Source organism: Gigantopelta aegis, chromosome 15, assembly GCF_016097555.1.
Source record: "Gigantopelta aegis isolate Gae_Host chromosome 15, Gae_host_genome, whole genome shotgun sequence".
In the NCBI taxonomy this organism is placed as follows: domain Eukaryota; kingdom Metazoa; phylum Mollusca; class Gastropoda; order Neomphalida; family Peltospiridae; genus Gigantopelta; species Gigantopelta aegis.
This window is the reverse complement of record NC_054713.1, coordinates 38,702,333-38,715,740: the sequence shown is the minus strand read 5'-3', so window position 1 is coordinate 38,715,740 and position 13,408 is coordinate 38,702,333. Positions and strand designations below refer to the sequence as shown.

The 13,408-nt window shown below is 33.4% G+C and overlaps 1 protein-coding gene across 1 annotated transcript in view; it reads right to left on the bottom strand.

The window, feature by feature from the left end:
* Positions 1-5,249: 5,249 nt before the first annotated feature.
* Positions 5,250-13,408, bottom strand: part of LOC121389816 — a 78,801-nt gene continuing 70,642 nt past the window's right edge. The window contains exons 31-34 of the mRNA XM_041521465.1: positions 12,374-12,751; positions 10,821-10,956; positions 9,145-9,255; positions 5,250-5,660 (exon numbers count right to left, since the gene is read on the bottom strand). Of these exons, the coding sequence (XP_041377399.1) occupies positions 5,484-5,660; positions 9,145-9,255; positions 10,821-10,956; positions 12,374-12,751 (802 nt within the window). The 3' untranslated portion in view covers positions 5,250-5,483. The remainder of the gene's footprint in view (positions 5,661-9,144; positions 9,256-10,820; positions 10,957-12,373; positions 12,752-13,408) is intronic.

Here is a 13,408-nt window from a genome sequence, read left to right as displayed (position 1 = left end):
TTGTATATGATGAAATTGGAGTTGTAAGAACACTCAAACTAGCAACTGGACAGTTGTAGAAGTCGTTGCAGCAGAAAGTTGGCCAACTTTGAGCTGGCAGTTGGTAGTCGAAGCCTAGCATTAGTAGCATACATGTAAATCGCACCACAGCATGTCATGGAGAACAATTCTATATACAAACATTACATCACTACATTGTTTATATCAAGTAACCGTAAAACAAAACAAAAATATTCCACTTTTTTAAGTTGAAAAAAAAAAAAAATATGCAAAGCAAAATATTGAAATTTTACACAAAACTTTTGCGTATTGATGGTAAAATGTCCATTTTGATATAGTGCTTTCTTTTTAAATGGTGCATGGCACGAATATTAATGTTAAAAAATGCCATACCACTGCACAACTGTGCGCACTCTACATCGAACTTGTGTTAAAAATTATTATCGACTGACCATCATTCATCACAGCCAGAAGTAATTTTCTTCTAGAAAGTCTTCCTAGAAGTAATTTTATTCTAAGATATGGAGCGGGACATTGTCCAATGGTAAAGTGCTTGTCTGATGTGTGGTCAGTTTAAGATCGATCCCTGTAGGTGGGCCCAATGAGCTATTTCTCGTTCCAGCCAGTGCACCACGACTTGTATATCAAAGACTGGTATATCAAAGGTCATTCTTAGTGACATTTTAGCACATGTCGAGTTTACTTATCTGTAAAACTGGCCCTTATTTAAATCGATTTGATGTTAGGTTATTTTCACTATGGGACTGTCTCTCTGACAACAGACATGGACAAGTTCACGAGTAGATTTTCTTTTGTTTTCTTTACCGACACCACTAGAGCACATTGATTTATTAATCATCGGCTATTGGATGTTGTACCAGAGGAAACCTGCTACATTTTTCCATTAGTAGCAAGGGATCTTTTGTATGCACCATCCCAGACAGGATAGCAGATACTTCCTAGGCCCACCTACAGGGATCGATCTTAAACTGACCACACATCAGACAAGCACTTTACCATTGGACAATGTCCCGCTCCATATCTTAGAATAAAATTACTTCTAGGAAGACTGGGACTTTTTTTTTTTTTTTAACCACCCAATATAAATATCCAAATGCCTCTGGACTTGTTATAAAAATAACAATAAATATAAATTATAAATCATACAAATAAATGTACCAGTCGTGGTGCACTGGCTGGAGCGAGAAATAACCCAATGTGCCCACCGACGGGGATCGATCCCAAACCAACCGCACATCAAGCGAGCGCTGGGCTACGTGATGGCTCCATTTGTTTGACATTATGTTTTATATCGTGTCATTAATACACACCATAATAAACATGTTTTGTGCAATATTTCAATGTTCTGCATTCAGAATTTTGTTTTTTCAAAATTCAAATTTAAAACTTGGGACTTTTTTTTTTTTTTTAACCACCCAATATAAATATCCAAATGCCTCTGGACTTGTTATAAAAATAACAATAAATATAAATTATAAATCATACAAATAAATGTTAATACATAACGATACAATATTCTGGATTGAACATTTCAAAATAAGGCTGACATCTTTACATGGTATTGTTTTATGTACATTTAGTAAACATTTTTAATTGCTCTTTTCATTAAATAAAAAAAATTTGAGCACTAATTTTCATAACTTTCAAAAGAAATTGATAAATAAAATCACTAATTTTAATAATAATAATAATAAATGTGGTTTTAATACTAAAATTCTTAATTAAAAAATACCCATGGCCTTAAACTCTAATACCATTTCCAAAATTACTATTCACAAAATAAAATTAAATAATAATAAAAAAAAATTAAATGTCTTTAAAAACCCCCACCTGAGACAGATTAATTGGAGATTAATGAATATGAGACAGTTTGAATAATTGAAACAATAAAATGGAAGCATCTATGGCTTCTTTAAATAAAAAAAATTAAAAAATCAATTATGTTAATGTACGAATCTTGTCGTCCATATAAAAAATTTGAGACAATATAATAAAAATCTAATCACATGAGATCTACTCCAGGTTCATCAGTTTTTTCTTCATTGCAATAAAAATAATTAGGGGGATATATGGCAACACCAGTCTTTGAACAATTAAGTATGGTTAATTTTCTGCATGAAATGGATGCCAAGCACATGTAAACGTATGACCAGACCTGTCAAGAGAAAGATTTTTTTAATTCACACAATTTAACCCAAAATCGCAAGATTTAAAAAAAACATTATTACAATAAGTTATATGAATACTATATAATGTCATATATACTTCTTAACCTTAGATCTTGGCATTAACAAAAAAAAAAAAAAAAAAATTTAAAAACTTTTTTTTGTTTGTTAAAGTTTAAATATTATTATGATTTAATACATATTTAAAAAAATTATAATATTTTATCCAAAAATGTTAAGAACATGAACAAGAAATAAAAAAATTAATTAGTACATTTACGGTATTACACTTACAGCCTTACAGTTACAGGTTGCGTTACATTATTTGTGGTTAGTGTACCTAAGTACCAAAGACAAATTTATATAAATCTTATAAATTAATATTCAGTTGTTACTATAATGAGGAACGGTGGCGTGGTACTTATTTAAAATCATTATAATGATGCAATAAACATTGTATTTTCATTAATCATAAGTAAAACCTCATTACGGACATTGCATGAAATATACCGGAATTATACCCATTTCCGGGAGTAACTTTATGTCAATGTCAGACACAACATTTTTTAATTGTACAAAAATAATTTCTTGAAGAGTACCTGTATAACCAACATTTTACTGCACAAACATACAAAATTAACTGACACAAGTATGTTTATACAGCTAATTGGTCTTTTCGTTGTCTTGTGTGACATGTGATTTTAACATGCATCGTGTGTATCGCTGTCAACTCTGAGTCGGTCAGTTCAGATTCGTCATAGTTGCATTATGTAATCCAGTGGGAAGACATTTTACAATTCAAAGGTGTTATTAGAACTAAATTGGATATTTTTTTTTTTTTTATATATGCAACACTGAATGTCAATACACAGCCTGTTGAATTAGCGGCAACACGCTTCGTAGCCATTACGATGACAACAAACATTATAATAACACGTCATTTTATAAACTCCATGTGCTTTTTTAACAATATAAATAGGCTATCCCATAATTCTCACTTCGGCAAAGGTTAAACAGTCGGGACAATTCGGCCTGTTACATTCTCAGAAACCGAAAGTAGTCGACATTTTCCGAATGAGAAAAAAAAAGGTAGAGTTACTTCCCTTATGTTATTTTGACAAAAGAGGATCGATTTTTTTTTTATGCTTACAAAAATGTCATTTAACAGGAGAAACTGTCTCCCGCACAGGTGAAAGGAGATTTCATCAAATACCGGGAGACTCCCGCGGAATCCGGGAGGGTTGACAGGTCTGCGTATGACTGGTATAACTGCTAGTCGCAGGCATAAACTTAAGATGTTTTGTGAAATGGGCTCCTGTGATGTAAAGCAGAGATGTATACCAGTAACATCTGCCATACATACTTTGGTTGCAAGCTCTTATATTAGATCAATTCCGAAACGGACAGTTCAGTTACAAAAAACTTTCTACTACAGATATTAATTTAATACATTATATACTGGGGATATTTTTATTTAAGCCCTGAGCTTAAATATATTTGTATTTAAGGCCTGAGCTTAAATATGAATTTGTCCCCTTTTGGAATAACATTTTATAAAAATTTAAGCTCTTGGCTTAAAAATTAAAAGTGACATTTTAACTTTTTTAAAGTTATGATTGAATTAATTAATTTTTTTTTTTTTTAATGTGAACAAATATAAATTGTTTTCCCTCAAATTAAATTAATTTTATTACACATGTACATGGTTTAACAAACAAATACATCTGTACATTTTCCATGTTCCACATGTTGTGTAAGGAAGACCACTTCAAAGAGACATTTGTATAACTTCAATCAAGGTTTGTTTTTAAGCCCTTGGAATAAAAGAAAAATTAATAGGTTTAAATAAAATTCCTGGTAACATCCAGGTAAAATTAAAAACTAAGTTTAATTTATACATACAACACAACAATACTCGGTAATGATTTGGCACACATAAAAATGTATAAAAACTAACACTATTGTACGTATTGTATAAATAAATAGAAATCATTGCGTAAATTATTACAATGAACATATCACATTGCATCAAGATTGATGTCGAACCATTTACTATGGAGCATGGAAGCTTGGTCAAAATTAAAAAATAAGTTTTTTAAAATTAGTAAAAAACCTCCCCTCTCATCCACATAAATAACAGATCACAGGTTTTCTGCCAGAAAATAAGTTTTAGGGGTACGTAATAAAACCCAAACAGGTGTTTAAGGGTTGAAATGTTTTGAAACTGTATTTTGTGCTTTGACAAATTTTAAACAGCATTTCCTTTACTATAATAATCTTTCTAAAAATAAAAAAATATACATTTTAGGTTAGCATGCTTACATTATACAACAGCAATATGAGATGGTGCTCTGGCTTTTTTTTATGGAAGTTACCAAGTGACTGTACTTCCTAATATTAGAAGTCTCTCTCTTTATACTGTCCTATTTTTCCAGAGACTATATTCTGACATAAAAATCATATTTGAATGCTTGCAGAAGTAGCCTATGTGGTGACTAAATATGGCAATTACCATATTACACAGGTACTGGAAAGGAAAGGAATGTTTAAGGACACCTCAGCACATTAAAATCATCATATATCTAATATATGGCAACTAACAAAAGTTCTGTTGACTGAATAATTTATTGAATAATGTGCTGAGGTGTTATTAAACAAACATTCCTTTCATTTTATCTCCAATATCTAACCAAATGTCAGAAATACCATAAATTAAGACAGCTACAGATTAAACACTGTGCTGGGGTGCGGTTAAATGTCGTTTTCCTTTTCGCTTGTAACGACAATGTGCTGAGGTGTCATTAAACATTTTCATTTCCACTTTTGTAGAACTAGACTGAGCTCACAATTGTCATAGCTAAAGGTTAAAGTGTGTTTTGTTTAATGATACCACTAGAGCACATTGATTTATTAACCATCAGCTATTGGATGTCAAACATTTGGTAATTTTGACATATGGTCCTAGAGAGGAAACCCGCTAAAATTTTTCTATTATCATCTTTTATATACACCATCCTACAGACAGGATAACACATACCACAGCCTTTCATGTACCAGTTGTGGTACACTGGCTGGAACGAGAAATAGCCCAATGGGCCCACCGACGGGGATCAATCCTAGACTGACCACGCATCAAGCGAGAGCTTTACCACTGGTCTACGTCCCGCCCCATAGCTAGAGGATGCTGATTTATCATTATACCAGTATACTTTTCTGAAAACAAAAAGAGAAGAAATCAAACTCAGTTTCCTCCTGCAGAGTTATGCAATGACTGCAAGAATACAATAAATATTATTTTCACTCTGGTATCAGTTGATTTCGGGATCTTCGAAGAGACTCTGCTAGACTGCGGGTACCAACTGGCACCGGAATTGACGACCTTGTCTGAACTTGTCCTTGACCTGAGGTCACCGAGACAGGAATAAATGATTTTCTTTGCTTCTTTTGGCACACACGATGCCAAGCCGAAAACACCTGAAATCCAGAAATGAAAGTCTTAACACATTATATATTGGTAAAGAACTGACTACATAGTGAAAGTAATAAGTAATTTCATAGACACACTTAAAGATTAACTTAAATTTTCAATTTATTTTATTCTAAAGTTAATCTTCAAAGCTGTTGCAAGCTAAATATGAAACGAAGATGAATTTGGGGTTTATATACTGAGAGGCATAAATAACACAATGGGTATTTCACTGATTATTTTCTTACAGACGTCATATCATATATATGAAGCATGTGGACAAAATGATATTGGTAACAACAGTAAATGAAAGAGGATTTTCTTTAAATCGGGGGGGGGAGGGGGGGGGGGGGAATGGAATAAAATTGCATTTGAAGCAAAAACCATAACTTGGTGTTTATTGCACTTATGCACTTGCTTTGCATGCATGGGTCTCCCTGTTATTTTGATTTCCTGCCCTGTATCAATATTCCATTTTAAGTAATGCTGAATTTTTTATTTTTTTTTATCACAAAAAAAACACCAAGTTGTATTTTTTGTTTTGTTTCAAACACATTTGATTCAATTTTGTTTTCCCGAATGAGATCTTCTTTCTCTTACAGTTGTTACCAGTATCTCATTTGTTTGCATGCATAATATATATGATATGACATTTCTTTAAGAAGATATCAGTAAAATACCCATTGTGTTATATATACCTCTCAGTGTATGTGTGTATATATATATATACACCACAGGTTCTGTATATGCAGACACTTAATACACAGTGAAATGTCTATCATCTCTACCAGTGTTACCTCATTAACCCAGGAAATCCTGGCCTTGAGGAATGATCCCATATTATTTTCACCAAAAATACAGATGTATATCTTGACTCACTTTTATCTCAAGCTATTTGGTTCAGTTCCTTGAACATCAAGATAGCAAAGGTTTAATTGGACATTATTTTCCAATCTTATTTCTTGCTCAAGTTCACTGAGCCCCAAAAATCTTTAATATGAGACATCACAGTAATGAGTGACGTCTTCTTACACACAATAGACAAGCGAAACAGAAATGTTTAAATTACGACTATTATATTTCATGTCATGTGATAGCCAATGTGATTAAAATTATCTCGACTGGGTCTACCAGTAGATCTAACAGCAGTGCGTTGACTCCCATGTCCAGGTGACATTTCATCTATAAATAACAATTTTAATATCGACCAATTACACTTCGCCTTTTATAGCGTTATTCGGGAGCATACAAATTCTAAAAATATCGGCAGAGACTATTTATGCAATAGGCGAACTTGCATGATTTTGCAAGTAAGGTTTTGATTGGTCAAATGAAAGGTCAACTGGACATGAGCTCCAACGGGCTGCTGTTAGATCCACATGTAATAGTGGAGCTAATTTTAATTAGATTGTGTGATAGCAATCTCTGTTTAGTATCAAAGTCCAGGTAACAATACAAGTGCAGTGTACGATATTAATGGTATCCCGATATTCTGGGGATACCAGAATTTAATTTTGGATACCAGACTTCAAGAACCCAGTATCCCACCGGGATACCATATAATGTTGTTTTTTGTTTTATTAATCCTGCGTTTTTATTTTTCGCTGAAACAATGAAAGTCGTTATTTACTAGGGAAGTTAAGTAACAGTATTTTCGAGCTCGTACCCAGTCCAATGCTATGTCGTAACAATATCTCCCCCAACTCGTACCCAGTCTAATGCTACACTGGAGAAATAGTGAGAACTGCTAAGTCGCTATTGTTTTTGTTGGATGTTTCTCCCCTTCAAATTTTATTTGAGATATTGATTCCACATCTGCAGAAATTGATACAGTTAGGTTTATTATTAGTAATGTCAGAAACACTTGTAGATTACTGCTAGAAATTAATTTATGTCAGCATTACTCAAAAATAGATGCAGCAAATCTTTTTGCCGATTCCGTTTGATTGTGAATTTCATGAATTCCGCGATGTCAATTGCGGCTTAATGAGAACAGTGCCGTCCAAGTTTGTTACGATGTTATTTATGAATTTCATTTAAGTGGGATACTAAATTCTCAGGTGGGATACCAGATTTTGAAATGTTAGTATCCAACTGGGATACTGCCCCAATTTTTTAATATCGAACACTGAAGTGTGTACAGCCTTCAAAATTTGCAACAACAATCAGCTGCAGTAGCAAAAAGCTGTCGCAAAATGGATCTGCAACAGCTTTTTTGTTATTATCATCAGCTATTTACTTTTGTTGTTATTGTTACTAAATTGCCTTTTTTTGCAACAGCATTTTTATCATTATCAAGTATTTACTTTCTTGTTATTTCTACTAAACTGTCATCACAAGATGATGTGAATTTAAGGGCTGGGTGTCAAAGGAGCGGGAAATTTACAAATTTCAAAACTGCAAATTACCAAGAATATTTGTGGTCTTGAATGAAATGAAATTTTGATTACCGTATATCTTCGCCTATAAGTCGAATTGTTTTCACCCAAAAATTATTTTATAAGTTGGGGGGTCGACTTATAAGAGGGTAAAAAAAATTCACCCAAAAATATTACCGTTTTGGGGATTATTTTACAAGTTTTATTGTTGAAGTATGCCCTGTATATATACTCAAATATGTTAATTTGACACATTTATTTTTTATAACCTTTTTGTTTTTTTGGCATTAGAACGGTTTTGGTTATGAAAAACAGGCGTGCGATCTCACTCACATGCCAAGAGAACAGTCCACTTAGTTAAAATAACAGTCATCACTAATAGCAAAAATGTAAACAATACTAACTACCTGTTGCCTGAGTTTATTTTGAAATCTGGTCACTGGCATTAATGGTTGTTCAAATAATGTTTTGTCAGTGATTAACTTCATGAATATTACTGAGCTTTCCCTCAAATCAGCTTAGACTGATATCTGCAGTTCACTAGAACAATAGGGAAGTACATAAAAACCAGTGTACTTTCCAGAGTTATCCTCCTTACATGTATTAATATGGCGGAAAAACATGTGATTAACTGATACTTTCAGTTTTATTGTAGTGATATGTTGTCAGTGTTTATAAATAAAGTTGTTGTCTGTGCACAAAACGATGCTGTACGATGCTGTACAGTGCCATACGGTAACAGCCAAACAGCTTTCACTATCTACTAAGGGAATATTTCGTTTTGATGCTATGTTACTTGTTTGCGATGTACAAAACGTGAAAATCGAAATTTGTAAAATAATTTTCTTTTGTTCAAATATTGTACATTATTGTTCTCATGTGCTGAAAATAAGAAATACTTCAATATTTATAAGTTGTTTTTCATTGGTCGACTTATAAACGGGTCAATAAAAAAATACGTTTTCAGGGCTTGAAATTAGGGACTCGACTTATAGCCGAGATCGACTTACAGGCGAAGATATACGGTATATATAATCCATCACTGTAAATTAACCTTGTATTCCACGGCACTATATTTTTAATTTATCACATTAAATAAACAAACGATACACACCTGTGTCAGAAGTTGTCGTCTGCTGTACGAGTCAACAGTCTTGGCCGCTTTTCGTCTGGTGAATTCGAGTCGCCAAAACAGCCATGATTTCTGATAGAGTCTATCCTCATTCTGAAAGAAACGAGTATTAAAACGTAATTCAAGCTCAAGACAGTGACTTGATGTGATACAAAGTTTTTGTACGTACAATGTAGAAACACACTCAACTGAATCACCAACTGATCACAAATATATGCAAAAGGCTCCATAGGCGTATGGGCTCCCATTGTTGGTTTTTGCCCGAATTAAACGAAAATGCCTGAATCTGCATAACCACTTTTATTCATTATTAGCGTTACTACCAAACAGCTATATAGGGTTGCAAACAAATCACTACACATTTTTACATGGCAGAATGATGGAAATACATTGTAAAAAGGTCTCAAGTTAGCACATTTTGCCTGAATATTTGTATAATTTTTTCCTGAATTTTAGGTTTTGCTCCAGCACGGGGGGGGGGGGGGGGGGGGGGGGGGGGGGGGGGGGGAGAGAGAGAGAAGAGAAGAAGAGTTGCTGCAAGACTCAAAACGGCCAGGGAGCAAGAGGCAATTGCCATTTAAAATACACAAAAAATCAAGCACCGTTTGCCATCCTTATGAATAGTACAATTACTAAAATAAAATTTTTTGTACCATTTCGACAGTAAGATGACGAATATTAAAGTATATTTCTGAAAACCCCCCAGAAGATTAGTTTAAATTTAGACGAACCTAAAATTAAATTAAAGTTTATGTCAGTACAAGTCGTCTAGAAGGATTCTTATTGTCCAGAATTTGCTTCAAAATGTGAGAAGCAAAGAGAAATGTTAGAAGCAATAAGAAATGTGAGAAGCAAAAAGAAATGTGAAAAGCAAAAGAAATGTGAGAAGCAAAAAGAAATGTCACAAGCAAAAAGAAAATGTCACAAGCAAAAGTCAGAAGCAAAAAGAAATGTCACAAGCTAAAAGAAATGTCACAAGCAAAAAGAAATGTGAGAAGCAATAAGAAATGTGAGAAGCAAAAAGAAATGTGAGAAGCAAAAAGAAATGTCACAAGCAAAAGTCACAAGCAAAAAGAAATGTGAGAAGCAAAAAGAAATGTCACAAGCAAAAGTCACAAGCAAAAAGAAATGTCACAAGTGTCACAAGCAAAAAGAAATGTGAGAAGCAAAAAGAAAAGTCACAAGCAAAAGTCACAAGCAAAAAGAAATGTGAGAAGCAAAAAGAAATGTGAGAAGCAAAAAGAAATGTCAGAAGCAAAAAGAAATGTCACAAGCAAAAGTAACAAGCAAAAAGAAATGTCAGAAGCAAAAAGAAATGTGAGAAGCTGAGATTGCCTCTCATTACACAATCTGAATTTCGAGCCTTGAAAAGCAAGATTTTAAATTACGAGGCTGTGAAGTATTGTTTTGTTTAACGACATTACTAGAGCACATTGATTTATTAATCATCGGCTATTGGATGTCAAACATTTGATAATTTGACACAGTCTCAGTTATTATTTCTGAGCCGACTGTTATCTAAATTGCAAACAAAAACAGTATTTTTGTGTTATTTCTAAAACACTTTTATTTTTCTTCTTACGTCAAACCAAACTAAAATTATTTACAAAAGACATTTTTGTAGGATAGGATGGACTAACATTTATCTATTTTCTTACCACACAGCGAGCAGTATACTCCAAATCTACATGATGTTTCCACAGTTTGGCGTATTTCATTGCCATTCTTTCTCCGTGATGCTTGCGCTGACGGGACTCAAGAACTTGATTGTAAAGAGCCGATATCGCTAATTTGCTGTAACAATGAAACAAAAACGAAAGTCACATAAGATACATTAGGTTAATTATGTCCTGTATTGTGTAAATATGTTAAACAAACAAAACATTAAAATACAAAATCTACTAATTGTTTAATAAGCTTTCAATAGTTTCCAGTATCTGCACCAAAGTGAACTTCAATTTACACTGGGTATACAAAAGAACCCTACATAATTATTACCAAAATTGCAAGTAATTTTATACAATTTACAAATGATTTTGTTCAATTTGAGAGTGATTTTATACAATTCATAAATACTTTTATACAAATCACAGATTATTTTATATATACAAATATCCATTACAACACAGACAATGTGTGATTTTGACGAGAGTCCAGGAGACCGAAGCTCGCAAAACTCTCTACCTTGGCTAGAGCCCGAAAGGTTCGAAAAAGCCATTTGTACAAATTACATTGATTCTTCGAAATGACAGTCAACATACATGTGTATATCTCAAAATCCGGGGAAACCAGTCTTGAATAGCGATCTTTTCCATGGTTTCATGATTTAGTGTATCTCAGGGCTCTGGCACTTGCCAAATTCGCCAATTGCAAATTTAAAAACAAATTGGCGAATTTTATTTTAATTTGGCGAAATAATTTCAAGTATTAATTGATATTTTGTTACAAAATAACTGGGTTTCTGTAAGTTTAATAGATAATTTGGCGAAATTTTCTGTTGACCCAGAGCTAGTCCTGTATATTCTGTTCTACTGGACACACGTAGCAGGGCTCGCTGCGTTGGTAGTGGGCTTTTAAAGATTTGCAAACAGGGAGTCCTGATGACACCAAAATCACACAATGACAGGGAACATTTTGTTTTCAACAATTTTTGATTGGCGATGTTTCTAGTCAGTTGAAAATTGATTAGCAACTACTGTTTATTGTTTTAAAATTGAGCAGCGATCTCTGAAACTTGCGTAGTGAATCACGACGTGATACTGAACAAAATGCTTCATGCAAAATGATGGACCAAATCATAACAAATTTGAAAAACAAAACAATAATTCTACAAACCAGATTTTGTTGCTGTAGTGTCAAATTTGAAAAACGAAACATTCATTCTACAAACCAGATTTTGTTGTTGTAGTGTCAAATTTGAAACACAAAACAATCATTCTACGTACCAGATTTTGTTGTGGTAGTGTCAAATTTGAAATACAAAACAATCATTCTACAAACCAGATTTTGTTGTGTCAAATTTGAAAAACAAAACATTCATTCTACGAACCAAATTTTGTTGTTGTAGTGTCGAATTTGAAAAACAAAACATTCATTCTACAAACCAAATTTTGTTGTTGTAGTATCGAATTTGAAAGACAAAACAATCATTCTACAAACCAGATTTTGTTGTAGTGTCGAATTTGAAACACAAAACAATCATTCTACAAACCAGATTTTGTTGTTGTAATGCCGAATGGCAAGCTCAGTGTGATGTTTCTCCATCTGTCTCTCGTCAACTCGTTTCTTAACAAACTTCCGCCATCGTCGGACTACTCTCACGGCAAGAAATTTCCCGTAGCAACGTGATGCCAAAATGGCATCCAAACGCGCCTGCCAGAGTCGCAGTTTCTTTCGCAAAAGATCTTTGTTTTTGTTGTTGGTAACTTTAAGTGCAATGTCGTTCAGTCCTTGACAGTAATCAAACTGACACCTCATGTTCATGAAGGTCGAGGTCATTATGCGTAGATTGACCTTCTGGGTCATTATGTTCTGGATGTCGGTCAATTGCCGTCTTCGCTGAACGTAACTGTGCCAAGCTTGCAAAACACTGAAATATAAAATGATATGAAGAAATTACGTTTACATTTGTAAATTAGTAATTAAAACCAAAACATAACAGACTTTTGTTTTTGAAAAACCTGAGCGACCAAGAATTCCATGCCATAAAATATTTTGCCTACCATAAACTAATTTGGTAAACTTGATTTGTAACAGTACCTGATAAAGCTATACCCAAAAGATCAGCTCAATATTTTGAAGCATTGCAAAAAAAAAAAAAAAAAAAAAAAAAAAAAAAAAAATTCCGTACCTTCTAAGTTCAAGAGCCATAACTCTGTTAAAAATGGGTAAATTGTCATGAAAGTCAAACTTGATCTGTAACAGTATGTGATAAAGCAATATACCAAATTTCAGCTCAATACTTTGAGGCATTGTGAAAAAAAAAGTGTCTCCTAAGTTCCAGGTCCATCACTCTGTCAAAAATGGGTAAATCTCCATGAAAGTCAAACTTGGTGTGTAACAGTATATGATAAACGTATATATACCAAATTTCAGCTCCATGTCTTGAGGCATTGTGAAACAAAGTCCGGAAAACTAAATGTGAAACAGATAAAAAGACAGAAAAAGAGACAGACAGACAGACAGACAGACAGAAGGAAGGGGATTAAATCCATAATCCCCTTCAGTTGGACTGGTAGGGGACTAA